The 15517-nt window shown below is 47.0% G+C and overlaps 1 protein-coding gene, 1 long non-coding RNA gene and 2 other non-coding genes across 5 annotated transcripts; 2 read left to right on the top strand and 2 right to left on the bottom strand.

Moving 5' to 3' along the window:
- Positions 1-3713: 3713 nt before the first annotated feature.
- LOC124528520 (uncharacterized) lies at positions 3714-5751 on the bottom strand. Of its 2 annotated transcripts, none has more exons than XR_006966176.1 (2): positions 5688-5751; positions 3714-4086 (listed from the first exon to the last, which is right to left on the bottom strand). It is a non-coding gene; the product is annotated as an uncharacterized LOC124528520 (long non-coding RNA). The 2 variants fall into 2 exon arrangements; XR_006966175.1 differs by lacking the exon at positions 5688-5751 and adding an exon at positions 4375-4866.
- On the top strand, positions 3881-3969 carry TRNAY-GUA (transfer RNA tyrosine (anticodon GUA)). The gene is given in 2 exon segments: positions 3881-3917; positions 3934-3969. It is a non-coding gene; the product is annotated as a tRNA-Tyr (tRNA).
- Positions 5752-5906: 155 nt separating the features above from the next.
- ABT1 (activator of basal transcription 1) lies at positions 5907-9091 on the top strand. The gene is made up of 3 exons (XM_047102072.1): positions 5907-6164; positions 6804-7009; positions 7162-9091. Exons 1-3 carry the CDS (start codon positions 5924-5926, stop codon positions 7540-7542), a joined length of 828 nt encoding a protein of 275 aa, XP_046958028.1. The 5' UTR covers positions 5907-5923; the 3' UTR covers positions 7543-9091.
- Positions 9092-10257: 1166 nt separating this feature from the next.
- On the bottom strand, positions 10258-10331 carry TRNAN-GUU (transfer RNA asparagine (anticodon GUU)). The gene has a single exon. It is a non-coding gene; the product is annotated as a tRNA-Asn (tRNA).
- Between the last annotated feature and the right edge of the window lie 5186 nt (positions 10332-15517).

Below are 15517 nucleotides of genomic sequence, written 5' to 3' on the forward strand. Positions count from 1 at the left end.
TTTTCAAATCCCATCCAAGATCTGGATTCACTCTGATAAATTTGCTCCACTTTTAGCTCAACACGTTTAGAAATTCCACAAAGAGCCTGAGCCTACGATGAGCAGCTTTTCCAGAATACTTTCCTGGAATCCATTTCTTGGAGTGACTGGAAAAAAAACTCACCTCTCTTAAAGTAATACAAAATGACACTAGGCTGGCAGGCAGACTCTCGGCAAACGTCACTGAACTTTTCTTTCACTCAGCGGTAGAACACGGACAATTGGAAACCAACCAACCAACAAATCTTTGAACCCTCTTACCATACATGTCTCTTGGTGCAGAAGCTCACACATTTCTGTTGGGTGTTTTCCTAGGAGGAGAATGAGCCTTCCTCGTGGATTCAGACTTGCACGTTTCCTGTGTGTCCGCCTGAGTAGGGTAGGTTACACTGCAGTCACAAGCATCCCTCCCTCTGCAAATCATGATGGCTCGTGACCGGAAACTCTTCGGCGTCATATAAATCAGTCATGGTTTGCCTGGTGGGCTCCTTGTGGATCCCCAACAACTCAGATCATATTTTGTCAGGGGAAGGGTCAAGAGGGGTGTGGTGGATGGCTCACTGGCTCTCCAACTTCCAGGAGGGACATCTCATTGGTCAAAACAGTTGTGTCACACGGCCACATCTATTTCTAAAGGAGTAACGAACTCTAATCTTAGATATGGTACAACACAATGTCAGGAGATTTTTGAAAAGCAATAGTGTCCATTACGGTTCACCACGCAGCCACCAACGATTCTGCCCACCCTCCTTCCTAAAAGCCAAACACGCTTGGCTTCCCCTGGGGGGAGACAACATAAAAGTCCATGAGAACGTCAGTTTGCTGAAAGTCTAGCATCTGAGTGATGCACGCTGGTTCCTTCGCTGGTGAAGGATTTGCATTTGTTTCTACGCGGCTTTTCATAAATGCAGCCAGGTCTGTCCAAATGTGACATTTAGGACGACTAAAACTCTTGTATGTGATACAAAACATCAGCTTGAACGCACTGGAGATTTAAAAATAGGGTAAACACAAATTTGTGTAATTGCATAATATGCTGCAAATAGTAAGTACTATGGGTAAAAGAACAAGTAAACAGGGTAAGTTGGGAATTGGTGATAAGGAGGCCATGGGCAGCAAGAAACAGACTGCTTAGCAATGGCATCGAGTTGGTGTTGAAGTTTCCGTATGGATGACCAGTTTTCTTTTGTTTTTAATTACTTCTATTGAAATGTAATTCAAACACAGTAAAAGTCAGGGGCTCCTGGGGGGCTCAGTTGGTTAAGCATTTGACCCTTGATTTTGGCTCAGGTCAGGATCTCAATGGTGTGTGAGATCGAGCCCTGGTGTCAGAGCCTGCTGAAGATTCTCTCTCCCCCCCTGCCCCTCTCCCCTGCTTGTGCACTCTCTCTCTCTCTCTCTCTCTCTAAAACAAAACAACCCCCCCCCACACACATAGTAAAATCCATTCCTTTTAAGTCTTTTTAAGTGTATGTTCGGTGAGTCTTGAAAATTATATTCAGTCATAGAACTACCACAACCATCATGATACAGAACCTTTTCATCCCTCCAAAAAGTTTACTTCTGCCTTCAGAAGCACTGATCTGCTTTCCGTCGCAGTACTTTTTGCAAAAGTCTAGAGAGAGACACGCGCAGCGTGCGGCTGGGAGCCTGGCTTCCTTTACCTAACAGTGCTGTTGGGATTCACCGGGTGTATACCCATGGTTCATTCCCTCTTACTGGCCAGTAGCCCATGGTAGGGATGTACTACGATTTGTTTCTTCACTCACCAGCTAACGAAACTTGGTATTGGTTTTCTTGTTAATAACAAAACTGCTTGTTATGGACCGAATAACCACCCCCCGCCCGTTCCTATGTTGAAGCCCTGATTTCCAGTACATCAGGATGAGACCGTGTTTGGAGATGGACCCTGAAAGACGTTACTGCATTCATTGTGTGCCTTGACCCGATCTGGCTGGCATCTTTATAAGAGGAGGTGATGAGGACACAGAGAGAGACGCTACGAGCATGTGAGTACGAAGTAACTACCGTGGAAGGAGGAAACGAGAACATACCCTTCTGAGGCCAAACAGAGGCCGCAGAAGAAATCAACCCTGCTGACACCTTGATCTTGGGCCTCAGCTTCCAGAGCTGTGAGGAAATAAATTTCTGTTGCTTGAGTCACCCAGCCTGTGGCGCGTTGTCATGGCGGTCCTCACCGACTATTACGTGGCTATAAGTATTTCGGGTGTAAGTCTTTGTGTGGACGTGCGTTTTCATTTATTTTCGGTAAGTAACATAGGCATGGGACTGCTGGCTCCTATGGGAAGTGTGTATTTAACTTTCAAAGAAACTACCAGCTGTTCTCCAAGGGGGCTATACCGTTTTACATTCTCATTGCAGTTCGTTTCTCCACATCTTAGCACAGTCAGTCTTTTAAATACTGGCCATTCAGAATCGTAACGAACACTGTAACACATTCACATGTCCCAACCACATTTATGGGGAGGGGATTATTCAGATATTCTAAGAGGTGGGTGAAAATCTCGGGGTCGTCTTAGATTTCGGCCTCCTTTGATGAATGTGTGGAGGCATCTCCCGGGGCTTAATCTGCATTTCCCTCGTAGCTAATGATGTCTACCTTTTCAGGTAGTTATAGGTCATCTGCACATCTTCGGTGAAATGTCTGTTGAGATCCTTCCCTTTTTTAAAAAAAATTGAATGGTTTGCCTCCTGATTGAGTTGTGAGAATGCTTTATACTGGATAAAAGTCTTGTATATCAGATGTTTGTTCTGCAAATACTGTCTCCCAATCTGTGGTTTGACTTTTCATTTTCTTAGTGGTATCTTTTGAAAACAGCTCTCTCTCTCTGCCCCTCCCCCACGTTTTCTCTCTGTCTCTTAAAAATAAATTCGTAAACTTAAAAAAAAAAAAGGAGAGAAATGTACTAGACCATATATTCTTAGTTTCTCATGAGAGGGAACAGAATAACTACATTTAATATGAATTATGTGTTGGCAGATTTCTCATAGAAGTCACTGGGTAGGATCTTCTGAAGAAAAATGTATTTTTTCAAGGCTACAGTTACGAAGTATTTTTAAATAAGAAATACTCTTTTATAGATAAACTTACCAGAAATCTTTTCTAAGGATACATCATCGAGAAATGTCTGTCCAGATGGCTTCCTGTTTTCTCCAACCGTGTTCAACCAGGAAGCCAAATACCATTACAGGTGTTCATTAGCAATGCCTGATAGCATCCCCTCCCCAATAAATGTCTACATCGCTCTTCTCAAAATTGGGGAGGGGCGTATTTCATTTATTTGGTCCACTCTAACATGAGGCACTCAGTTCCTAGACATACACTCGCATACACGATGCCCCTCATGGTTTGGGTCTAGCACATTTCTGTCTGTACACTTTCCTTGTCTTTCAACAAGGAGAAATGCAATGTTTCCAAAATGAACTTGGCAGTGTCTCTGCTTTAAGACAGTAGAGCCCTCTTCAACCGAGTTATCTGTATTTAGGATAAGTTATCATTTATCGGCCACTATAACAGGCGTTAAGTGGCCGCGACAGCGGGGCCACAGTAGGGATAAGGGTGATGGGCCTCAGGGAGCAGGATATGGAACATGGATGGTGGTATTTCCTTTTTTAAAGACCTGAAACAGGCAGTAAAAAGCACAAAACTTAAGTTTTTATGAATATTCATTTTTTAATATACCTCTATGATCGCGACCCCTATCAGTTTTAGAACATTTCCAGCATCCTAGAAAAAAATCCGCACTAGATTTTAAAAATAGAATCCAAACAAAACCATTGGGAGAAACATTAAGGTATTCTAACAAGTCTTACCACCAATCCTTCGATAGCTCAGTTGGTAGAGCGGAGGACTGTAGGCGTGTGGTTGTGGTCATCCTTAGGTCGCTGGTTCGAATCCGGCTCGAAGGACTTGGCCTTTTTGAAAGGCTTTCGGTGACACTGCACACCTGGTCCCTTAGCGTGTGTAGGAAAACTTGAACACAGTTGGGCGGACTGTCATTTGTACTTACAGATGAACTCGTAGGACTGAAAAATAATAAAAACAATAGTAAACGACCCCCAGATACGTACACAAAAAGCTGCTTATGTAAGTCGGGGTCTCCAGGAAGACTGACTTTTCATGGAGTTTGGGAAAGGGAAAGGGTCATGGGGAGGGCGGACAACCGGAAGGACGTCTTGACCCAAAGTTTACAATTCATTTTGGAGGCCCGGTGGTCTTTCTGGACTCTCTGTTATGCTGATATTTAAGCGCATAAACATTTAATTATTGGCAACTTGAAACACACACAAGGTCGAGAAAACAGCATATGTTACCATCGCAGCCATCACACGGGTACAACAGGAAGCATCTATTTCCGCAGATGCCCCCCTTCCCACCCCGGCCTCTTGAAGCAGTGCCGAGATGTGCTCTCACTTCATCCGTAGTTGCTCGGTGCTTTGAAGACGGAAGAATGACATACGGGACCGAGTCTGTGCCTCTTACCGCCCTCTCCCGCCTCGAAAAAAGGAGCGGCGGGCAAATGATAAAGTTTGCTTTCGTAACATTAATGAAACCGGCGTGTAGGAACTCGAGTTTATTAGATCTTTCGCCCACTCCAGGAAGAGCGTGGCGCTGCGTTCCTGCAGGAATATACTGGGAGGCTCTCTGGCAGGAGCTGTCACCTAGGAAGGTAGCTTGTGGACGGACACCTGCGCCCCCTGCTGCGGTCCTCTGGGTTCCTCGGCGCCCTCGCCTGTTCCAGCGGGATGGGAATTTCCGTCCGGCTGCAGCGAGGGCGGGTCTAAGTTACGCTTAAACTCGCCCCGGGCCCCTTCCGGAAAGCGGGCTGGAGGGTTTGTCCGCATTCCAGGCCGCGCCCCTTTCCGCCCCACTGCAGGTGCGCGTGGGAGGAACGGCGGCTCCAAGAGCACGGAGACGGCGCCCCCTGCTGGGCGCGTCCGCGCGCGACGGGACAGGGCGGAGCCAGGCACCTGCGGGAGAGGTCTCGGCAGGAGTGCCAAGACCGCCCGCGGGGCCGTCCGCACAGACAGGTCTCGCGAGACCAGGGTTAAGCGCGCCGCCCGGGGGGTCCCCAGACTCCGGTCGTGTGTCTATGTGCCAACAGGTGTTTATAATATAAACACGAATCACGTATCAGTACAAATGTACGACAGGCGCCAAGCACGTATTTAACGTTAGGGCAATAACTGCTACACATGAACATTTGGGGGACATCTTTACGAAATCAAATCTAAAATGAATACTTTAAAGTAAACAAAATACTTGTAAACTACTTGAGGTCACAACTGAAATTTTCAAAATGCAAATCTCACTTCCAAAACCTGTATTTGCGAAGCTACATTTCCAAAACTTAGAAACATTCAAAACTCGCAGCTAAATTTTGAAAAATAATTCAAATTTCAAAACTCGAGACAATTTTAAAAACTGAACTAAACTGTAAAAGGTGGAACAGCCCCCAACCGGAGGCACAGCCGGGTCCCTTGGGTAAAATGCTGTTTTGATCGCTGACACACAGAAACCTCTCCCAACTTCCCAGTTTCCCAGCATTTCCAGGAAGAGCCTGCTTCCCGCCTTTCTACACCTCACCAAGGCGTTCTCTAGGGCGCGTTAACACTTGGGGACCCACCCGCTCGGCTTCTGCCTCTGGGCCTGCTCGACCCCGGGCCCCACCCGTCAGCTTCGGACCTCGCGGCCGCTCCGGCCCCACTTCCGCTCTCTCCACCCAATCTGGTTCTTCCATTTATCTCCGCCCGCGTCGGTCCCGCCCCCTCGCCGCCGGCCGGCGTACTCGGTGCGCGGCAGCCGGCGCGGCGCGGCGCGGCGCGGCGCTTTACGGCTGTCGTGCTTCCGGTCCCCGCCAGCATGGAGGCCGAGGAGTTGGAGAAGAAGGCTGCGGAGCCGGAGCCCCCGGAAGCGAGAGACCAGAAACCAGAAGCGGAGGAGGAGCAGGAGGAAGCCGAAGAGGCGGCTTGCGGCGGCAAGAAGCGGGTAGTGCCGGGTATTGTGTACTTGGGCCACCTCCCGCCCCGCTTTCGGCCTCTGCACGTACGGAACCTTCTCAGCGCCTATGGCGAGGTCGGGCGCGTTTTTTTCCAGCCGGAGGGTAAGAGCGGAGGCCCTGGCTGTACGGGCAGCAGGGTGGACTCGCCCGCGCGCCGCGTCGCCCGGGCTGTGCGCGTCCGAGGCGCTGTGGGGCGCGGGACTCGAGGCCGGCGCCCGGGGAGACGAGTGGTGCGCAAGCCTTTAAGGAGACGGGATTAGGTGTGGGTAGCGCCTTGCGCACAGACGGGTAGTTCTCGGGTGGTGAACTCCGGCTTCTGATGTCGACCCCGCGCAGCCCTCTTTCCTGAACCAACTTTACCAGTTTACTGAGTGAGTACATCCTGAATAAAAGTCTCAGAGGCTTTTTCACACACTGAACCCATCCCCTTTGTCATCGCGGCCCGGGTCTAGACACTGTGTGGTCAGCTGACCCCAGCTCCCGCGCGGACACTAATCGAATCGGGATTGGGGGCGTGTGAGAGTTGTAAGTAGAATGTTCGGAGCGGATCTGATGCAGGAGTTGACGTTTGAGGAAAGGAGTTAGACGTGGGGAAAGGGTGCACGGGGAATGAATGGAACTTGGAGTCCTTTTCCCGGGCAAAGGCCTGGAGGTGGGATCCTGGCCCGCGGGCGAGTGGGGGTGAAGTTCCTTGGGAGCCACGTGGGCCCCTGAAACCTCTGCTGTGTCCTCGGCGCGCAGACGGGTTCGTGAGGCGCAAGAAGAAGGCGGCGGCAGCCTCGGCCACGGGAGGGAAAAAGCGGTCCAAGTACAGCAAGGACTACACCGAGGGCTGGGTGGAGTTTCGGGACAAGCGAGTGGCCAAGCGCGTGGCGGCCAGTCTGCACAACACGCCCATGGGAGCCCGACGGCGCAGCCCCTTCCGTTACGACCTGTGGAACCTCAAGGTAAGGGGCGGACTTGTCTGCCTTCCCAGCCCTAGCCGGGGCTGCTCCCTTACCTCCTGTTGGCCCCACTCGCTCTCCTCTCCTCTGCCTTCCTGCCACGCCTTACCCACGTCCTTTCTCGTTTTTGTTGTCGTTGTTGTTGCTGTTCACAGTACCTGCACCGTTTCACGTGGTCCCACCTCAGCGAACATCTTGCCTTTGAGCGCCAGGTACGCAGGCAGCGCCTGAGGGCCGAGGTTGCCCAGGCCAAGCGTGAGACTGACTTCTACCTTCGAAGTGTGGAACGGGGACAGCGCTTCCTTGCTGCTGATGGGGACTCCGCCCGCCCGAATGGCACCTGGGCCTTTGCCCAGCGTCCTACTGAGCAGGAGCTGAGAGCCCGGAAGGCAGCTCGGCCCGGGGGACGTGAACGGGCTCGCCTGGCTAACGTCCAGGACCAGGCTCGCTCCAACCGAGGGCTGCTTGCCAAGATCTTCGGAGCTCCACCACCTTCAGAGAGCGTGGAAGAACCCTCACTAGCCAGGGACTCGTGAAGGGCAGAGAGACCCCTTCTATCTCATAGCCCTGATAATGTCTATTCAGGCAGACATTTTATTATCTTTCTCAGGCCAGGAGTCTCTGATGAGTGCTCAGACAGACCTTTTGTGGGCCTCTCCTCCCCGCTCCCACTCCTGTTGCCTGGCAAAGGCCCCTAATTCATACTAGCGTGAGTATGACTACTGCACATGCCTGTTTCATTTGATTCTTGGCCGTCTGCCTCCTGCCCAGTGGGAGCCTCTAAAAATCCCACTTTCTGGCCTCAGGAAGAGCCTTTACCTCAAGCTAGAGTGGGAATGTGTAGTCCAGGCAACTTTTTTACCAACTGTAAGTGAAGGGTAGCGGCCACATCCTTTTTATTTAGAAAAGATTAACAGGGATGGGTTAATGGGGTGGGACTGGGTGGGAGCCACCTTCCAAATGTATTTATAGAAAAGAAAAAATATATATATTTGTATACTTTTGTAGTTAATTGGTGCGGGGGGGGGTGCATTTTATAAGTTCTAACTTCTGTCTCCTCATGTCCCATTAATGTCATCTCCTGGTCTCAGAGCCCCCTCCCCCTCCCTCTCCACCTTCAGTCTGAACTCTTTTCTATCAGATTAATTTCTTAGCCCACTTTATCAATGATCTAATTCCACATTTACCAAGTCACTGCATGAGGACATAGTGATGGTAGGTAATAACACACGGCCCTTGGCATTAAGAGTTGTAGGCCACTAGAAAGGGACAGATATTCAAGAAATAATGTCCAGAGGTACTGCAGGCATCATGTAGAAATATATAAGGGCTAGAGGAGGAGCCATGGGAGGGCTTGGTTTATCTGGGAAGGTAACCAGTGCTTAATATGAAGCTGATCCCTCATCACACTCTTCAGAGAGGGGTCAGTTTTCACCAAGTTTTCCATATCGCTCCTGAAAAGTGAACAGAAATCTGAATGAGCCTGATGTACTCCTGTTGTTGGAAACAAAGCTCCATGGATGGAGCGTTGGGTTCAAACCACTGTAAAGGGAGACAAAGCCTAGGAGGTAGGCACGGTGCCCTTCGGGTGGTCTACGGATTAGGGCTTAGCCAAGGGGGAGGGCTCACAAACGACGCCAAAGCAGCTTTAGAAGCCGCACAGGATCCGTGGCAGCCACTAAGAGAAACGGAAAACTGAAGTGTTAAGAAACCTGGACGCAGCCTCACAGAAATTGAAACCGGTCAGGGGCGCCTGGCTGCCTCGGTCCATGGAGTGAGCGACTCCCGATCTGGAGTTGGGTGTAGAGATCACTGAAAAAGTCTTCAAAAACACTAGTCATTATCCAGTCTGTTAAGCCTACAGGAAATAGTAGAGTGACTATAATAATATGGATTTTGCTTGTGCAATTTATTCCCCCCCCCCCACCACCACTGCCGCTCCTCAATATAATTACTCATGTGTTTGGGTGAAGCAGATTCATCCACTTCTGTGGCTCTAAAATGATAAAATCTTAGTCCTGTTACGATTTTTATTCGATAGGTGCACTTTATGTGGGAGAATAAAAATGACCTTCCGGTTCAAAATGATGGCTGTTGGGTGTCACGTTTCCCACGTCCCTAACCCTCTCATACCCGTCTGATAAAAACATCTGTGTAACGTTACACCCTCAGTCTTGGGAACTTGATACCCTTGTTTCTGTGTTCATTTCTCGTGAGTTTGTTTCCTGTGGGTCGTTTCCTCAGGTCATGATGTCTTCCCAAGTGAGCGAGATAAATTCCGTGTCAGAATCTGACAAGCTGTCATATTCACTTATTCAGGATTCCCAGTGCCACTGTCACCTTTGGTAGATAAAGAGAATATCGAGAGTGAGAAATCTCTTCCCCTTAGGTTGCTAACAATTTAGGAAGTAAAACATGGGGCTTCGGGATTTTTTGAATGAAATAAACTTCTCAGGCTGGGTGGCATCAGGTGTCGGTATATTCAAGGTCAGTATCCAAGGCTCCCCATTCAGTAGTTCGCACCAAGAGTTTAGCCGCAGCCTGGAAAACTGGGTAAATCACAGGCTGAACGAGAAATGAAGATAAGAATGGGTGGAAGACAATGAGTTTCTGGGGAACCGTCAGCTTGATTCCCTGCAGACCAAGCCCTTTGAGGGCAGGAAAATACCTTCTTTTACACTTAAAATTTTATTTTCTGAATGTTGCCACGAGTAACCCTGACATGGGTCAATTTTAGTTGTACAAATGCAGCAATTGTGTACGTTCCCAGAAGTGGATTTGCAGAGTAATTTTGGTAGATCTTGTCAAAATGCCTTTTATGGAAAGTGTCAGGGACCCTCTGGGGGATTATAAGCGAGGAAAGTCAGATGATTTCCATGGAAGCCTGCACTCCGCCTCCGCGGCCCATTCCCGACGTCCAGAGCCCGAGGACCTGACTCGGGGACAGCCTGGGCCAGCTGGGTGTGGACGGCCGGGGTTCACGCCGCCGGATGGACCAACGCAGCTGAGGGAGAAGGAATCTGGAAACAAATTCAGTAGAATTAGGGACAGAATGACGGGATCGCGCCCACGTCTGGCTGCATCCTGAAGGCTTTCAAGCAAATAATCCGTGAACACGGGAACACTCCCTCTGTCGCAAGACGCCCTGGGGAGCTACGTTAGCTCGGTTTTCATTTTATTTGTGAGAATGTTCACAAACGGATTTTGTCCGACAAAATGTCCGAAAACCGGAGTCCTTAAAGGGAAAGGGCCGTCCCTGGGTGGGCTCGAACCACCAGCCTTTCGGTTAACAGCCGAACGCGCTAACCGATTGCGCCACAGAGACGGGGACGCGAGGAGCTCTCTTGTCAAACATGATCATGTCATTTCCCCAGTCCAGACCGGGGGATATACTCAAGAAACGAACCTTTTGCCGGGCATGTGTATTGAAGAAATGTTCCCTCGTTTCCTGGTTTCTGTTGTTCCTATGTTTTGAAAACAAATTTTGACAATACAGATATTATTCTTAGAAAGGAACCTCAGAGTGTTGACTGGGTGGGGAGCTGGGCGCGGGACTGCTGTTTACCCCGAGAAAGTGTGATTATAATAAAATAAATAATAATAATAATAATAATAATAGTAGTGAAAGACATCTGGACCGAATTTCTTTTCAGGTCGATAAGAGAGCTTTTGCTAACACTCCGGTTGATAGGCAAGCCCCTGGAAGGGCTCTGTACAGGTGAAGATACCTTCAATGGGAAAGATTCCAGTAAGAGAAACGCAGAAAGGAAAACCATTTAGGGGACAGTCTGAAGGCTCATCAGTGGATCCTGCAATGATCGGGTAAAAGTGTACTCGCCCGGAAACAGGATATTCTCACGCACCAAAGCAGCAGCGCAGAGATCTCTTGCTAACCGCAAAGAGAAAAGTCTTTACGAAATGACCTCTGTCTCCACTTACACCAGGGATCAAATTGAGCATCATTAACAATGGGGCGGATTAACATCGGCACTTCCTGGTGAAGTCACACGGGCACGCCCACATGATATTCTGGCCAAAAAGGATTAGCTTGGATGTCATTTGATAACTTCTGGCCTCCTTGCCTCATTTAGCTATTGCCGTGGAACAAGATGCTGAAAAACGTTAGTGACTGTTTCAATCATGGCTCTTCCAGAGAAGCAGAACATATGTAATATCTCTTCTCTCTCTCATCTCTCTATCTCAGTCCCTTTCTCTAGAGATCTCCCCCTCTTCTAGATCCATCTACCAGTCCTCAATCAATCCGTCATCTATCTATCTCATCCCTTACCTATCTGATGGGCTGATGTGTATAGAGCTGGCCAGCAAGCTGGAACTCAGGCAGGATTTCTGTGTCACAGTCTTGAGACAGAATTTCTTCTTCGGGAAAAAAAAAAAAAGGAACGAAACATGAAGAATTTAAAATGTTGGTTGAGTAAAATAAGATCTCGGAGATTCCAAAGTCAAAACATCCACTTAAGGGTCCTCAGCACAGACTTGAGTATTTTGGGATACAGCGTACATGGAAAGGTCTGGAAGGCTGGAAAGTAGTGCGAAATCGACAGTAATATGTCCCTGGAGAGAGCCCCAGCTGGGAAAACGCGATCAGAAAAATTAAGGTGTGATGTAATTTTCTTTGCTTGGAGAGTAATAATAAGTAGCCAAAGCGTGATACAAAGTGCGACAAACGGGAGGAATTGTGTGCAGAGGGGGATGGGGTATGTGAGAACTCTATTTCTTGTGGGGTTTTTCCCTGTATTTCTGATTATTCTTTTTTTTATTAAAAAAACTTTTTAAATGTTTATTTATTTTTGAGAGACAGAGAACATGAATGGGGAGAGGCAGAGAAAGGGAGACACAGAGTCCGAAGCAGGCTCCAGGCGGTGAGAGCCTGACGCAGGCCTCGAACTCACAAACCTGTGAGATCATGACCTGAGCTGAAGTCAGACGCTTAACTGACTGAACCACCCAGGTGCCCCAGTGATTGATGATTTTTTCTACAAATCTAAAACTGCTTTAAATAATAGTCTATTAAGTTAAATCAGTCAATCAATCAATCATATGAAAAAGGAGGGGTGTTACTGACCAGACTCAAAACACGATCAAAGGGAAGTTTCTCGAGCACTGTTACCTGTACCTGTATTCAAATTAGGATCTCGGAAATGGACCTTTGGTCTTACGGTGAGGACACAGTGATCACACCTGGAATTCTCCCAAAATGCCCTTTGCTCTGCAAAGTATAATTCAATGTGACAGCAGCCGTAGTCTACCTTTTCATTCAGTGACGCATCTTTAATATCTCCCTCCTGCTTTATTGGGTCATAGCAATCAATCCGCTAAGTTCCATAGAGGGACATAATAAGAGAAAACAAATCATGTTTGCTGTTCTATTATTCCCCATAGAATTCACTTCGGAGTGAATTTAGTAGACTGTTCAGTTTGGGAGACGTGTTTCAGAATGTACCGGAAGGTACCTCTCTGGAGAGGTAGGCAGAGGGGTGGAGGGGCGGAGGGGGTGCTGAGTCAGTGCTGTAAACTTTGGTTAAATTAAAAGTGAAGAAATCACAGAGTGCTAAGGCGAATATATTTGGGGGACCAACTGATTGAACTCCACTCATCTTACTGAAGAAGAAGGTGGGGACCCAACAGGCTAAATGTGTTACCCACCGGCATGTGGCTTATAAGCAGCAGAGCAAAGGTCAACCGCCCGACTTCCTGATTCTCTCTCAGGGTTCTTTTCACAACACACCAGGCTTCACAGACTCGTTCCCTGCAACCAGGCGTGTGAGCGTTGCGACCGTTTGTTGTGGTGTTTACCCCACCCTCCTATCACAATGCAAACTTCATAAATGCACGTTCTCTTCACTGATATTTGCGCGTCGTCTACAATGATGTCCAGCCTCAGCAACCATTTGTTACATAAAGAAAAAGTTCTTCCACGGTGGTCGGGCCGCATTCAACCTACTCACAGCCCCGCGCGTTCAGGCAAAGCCCCAATAAGACGCCTTCTGGCCAAGCCACCGCCAGGTTGCGTCACTTCCGGTGGTTGTCCTACTCCCAGATTTGAATGTTCTCGGAAAGAAATGATCGCACTTCATACACAGTAAGTGCTTAACAAATGTCACCTCCTTTCCACCTCTCTTCCCTCTAGGGAGGCTTCTTTCCCTGCGGGCGTTTCATTTCCTCCAGCTAATACTTGAAATCTTTAGAGTACCTACTAGGATAGTGGGTGTCCCAGTGGGGAAATTTCCACAGGAACACATCACAAACGATGTATACGGAAACTGCACACTTCAAGCGGAGAGGCTCTGGCCCTCGGGTGGGAAGTCCCACCAGAGACTCCGTCGCTGAGCGATGGGGCTTCCAGAACTGGTTTTCCTAACAAGGGGTCCGGTTGGGTGATGCCTCCCTCCTCTGAATTCCACCTAGACAAAGTCTGTATCACAATGAAGTTCTTGGCTGATCTCTTATTTTAAAAGCATTTTGCGTGTAAGTTTTATTTCCCCCGTAAAAGGAAACCGTATAAAATCTTGAACGTTGAGGATACCTAAGAGAGAAAAAGATGAGAAGAACTTGAGGGACACAGCACCAGAGAATCCTCTCGGGACGTTTACCAACATACGAGGCCATCTTTTTAAGAAAGGACAATTTAGGGGCGCCCGGCTGGCTCCACCGATAGAGCATGTGACTCCTGGAGTTGTGAGTTCGAGCCCCACGTGGGTGCAGAAATTACTTAAAAGTAAAATCTTTAAAAAGAAAAAAAAAAAAAGGAGACCAGTTGGCAGCTAAATTTTGTAGGCGAAACATAAGAGCTTCACTCCATCAAGGCCCTCAAAGCTACACGAACTATTTTGAAATACATGGATTCAAGGGTGAAAACAACGCAACTTTCCATCAGCAGATGAGTGGATAAGCAAAATGTGGTGTACTCATACAACAGAAGATTATTCATCCTTAAAAAAGAATGAAATTCTGATACATGCTGCACAGAGATGCACCGGGAAAACATTATGCTAAGTGAAATAAGCTAGACACAAAAGGACAAATATCGTATGATGCCACTCATAAGAGGTACCTAGAATAGGCAAACTCATGGGGGTGGAAAGTAAGAGAGAGGTTACCAGGGGCTCGAGGAAGAGAGAATGAGAAGTTACTTTCTAATGGGAACAGAGTTTCTGTTTGGGAGGATGAAAAAGTTCTAGAAATTGACAGTGTGATGGCTATACAACATTGGGAATATGCTTACCTTTTTTTACCTTTTTAATTTTGTTTTGATGTTTATTTATGTTTTGAGAGAGAGAGAGAGAGAGAGAGAGAGAGAGAGAGAGAGAGAGAGAGAGCATGTGGGATAGGGGCAGGAAAGGGACAGAGGGAGAGGGAGACAGAATCCGAAACAGGCTCCAGGCTCCAAGTTGTCAGCACAGAGCCCGACGCGGGGCTAGAACTCACAAACTGCGAGATCATGACCTGAGCCAAAGTCAAACGCTCAACGGAGGGAGCCACCCAGGCACCCCATGGGAATGTACTTCATTTGTAAATGTACAAACGGTTAAAATAGTAAATTTTATGTTATATTTTATGAAATTTCTTTAAAAAACATGGATTTTGCATTTTCAATTTCAAAAATATGTTCACTATTAGATATTGGGAAATAGATCTATAAACCAACAGAAATAATCACTGTAACCATTTTAATGAGCATATTCCCAATGTTTTTCCTATACATGTCTATATATATTAAAGTGGAGTCATTCAGTACATATCACTGTATAACCTGCCTTTTAGTTTTTGCAATGTATCATGCATATCCCTTAGTGTCAGACATATACATTTTACGACTCACTTTGACAAGCATCCTTGTATGTGTATTTTGTCACACTTTTAATTGCTTCCTAATGGTATATTCCTTAAAATAACTTCAGATCAAATCCAAGAGGATTTGAGTGTTGAGAAAACTAAGGGAGAAATCCCTCGGAAAACAAAGGTAGGTATAACTCTAGAACAGACAGAAGAAAAAGATGAACGACGAACAAAAGACATTGGGTTTTAAGTACCATGATCTACCATGTAAACAGTCCCAGTGGTTTATGGTACAGTTATGCTCTAAGAGTTGCCCAACTCCAGTAAAATAGTTGTATTCTTAATGTTCTGTTCAACCTGTTTTTTCCGAATTTTAACATTTAAATAATGAGATGATATATAATACATAAAAATTAGGAGGTGAAAATGTCCTCTATTTTTAACATTCATAAAAATACTATTCCCAATATCCTCCTAGAATTTTTCTATGCATTTACAAACATACCACTTTTTACAATAATGTACGTCCTACTTTGATAGTCTTGACACAAATATATTTTGGGCATTTCATCAAATGGAGTCACCGCAGTTGATTTAAATAGTTTATTTAACTTAGCATTGAAATCGTTTCCAATTTTTTGCTATATCACAAGCTGGCTACAATAAATATCCATGTAGCTATAGACACATAGATTTTTGTTATCAGTAGATTTA

The sequence above is a fragment of the Lynx rufus genome, unplaced genomic scaffold (assembly GCF_022079265.1).
Source record: "Lynx rufus isolate CCGP_SWC_20201006 ecotype Redwood Valley unplaced genomic scaffold, mLynRuf1.p SCAF_6, whole genome shotgun sequence".
In the NCBI taxonomy this organism is placed as follows: domain Eukaryota; kingdom Metazoa; phylum Chordata; class Mammalia; order Carnivora; family Felidae; genus Lynx; species Lynx rufus.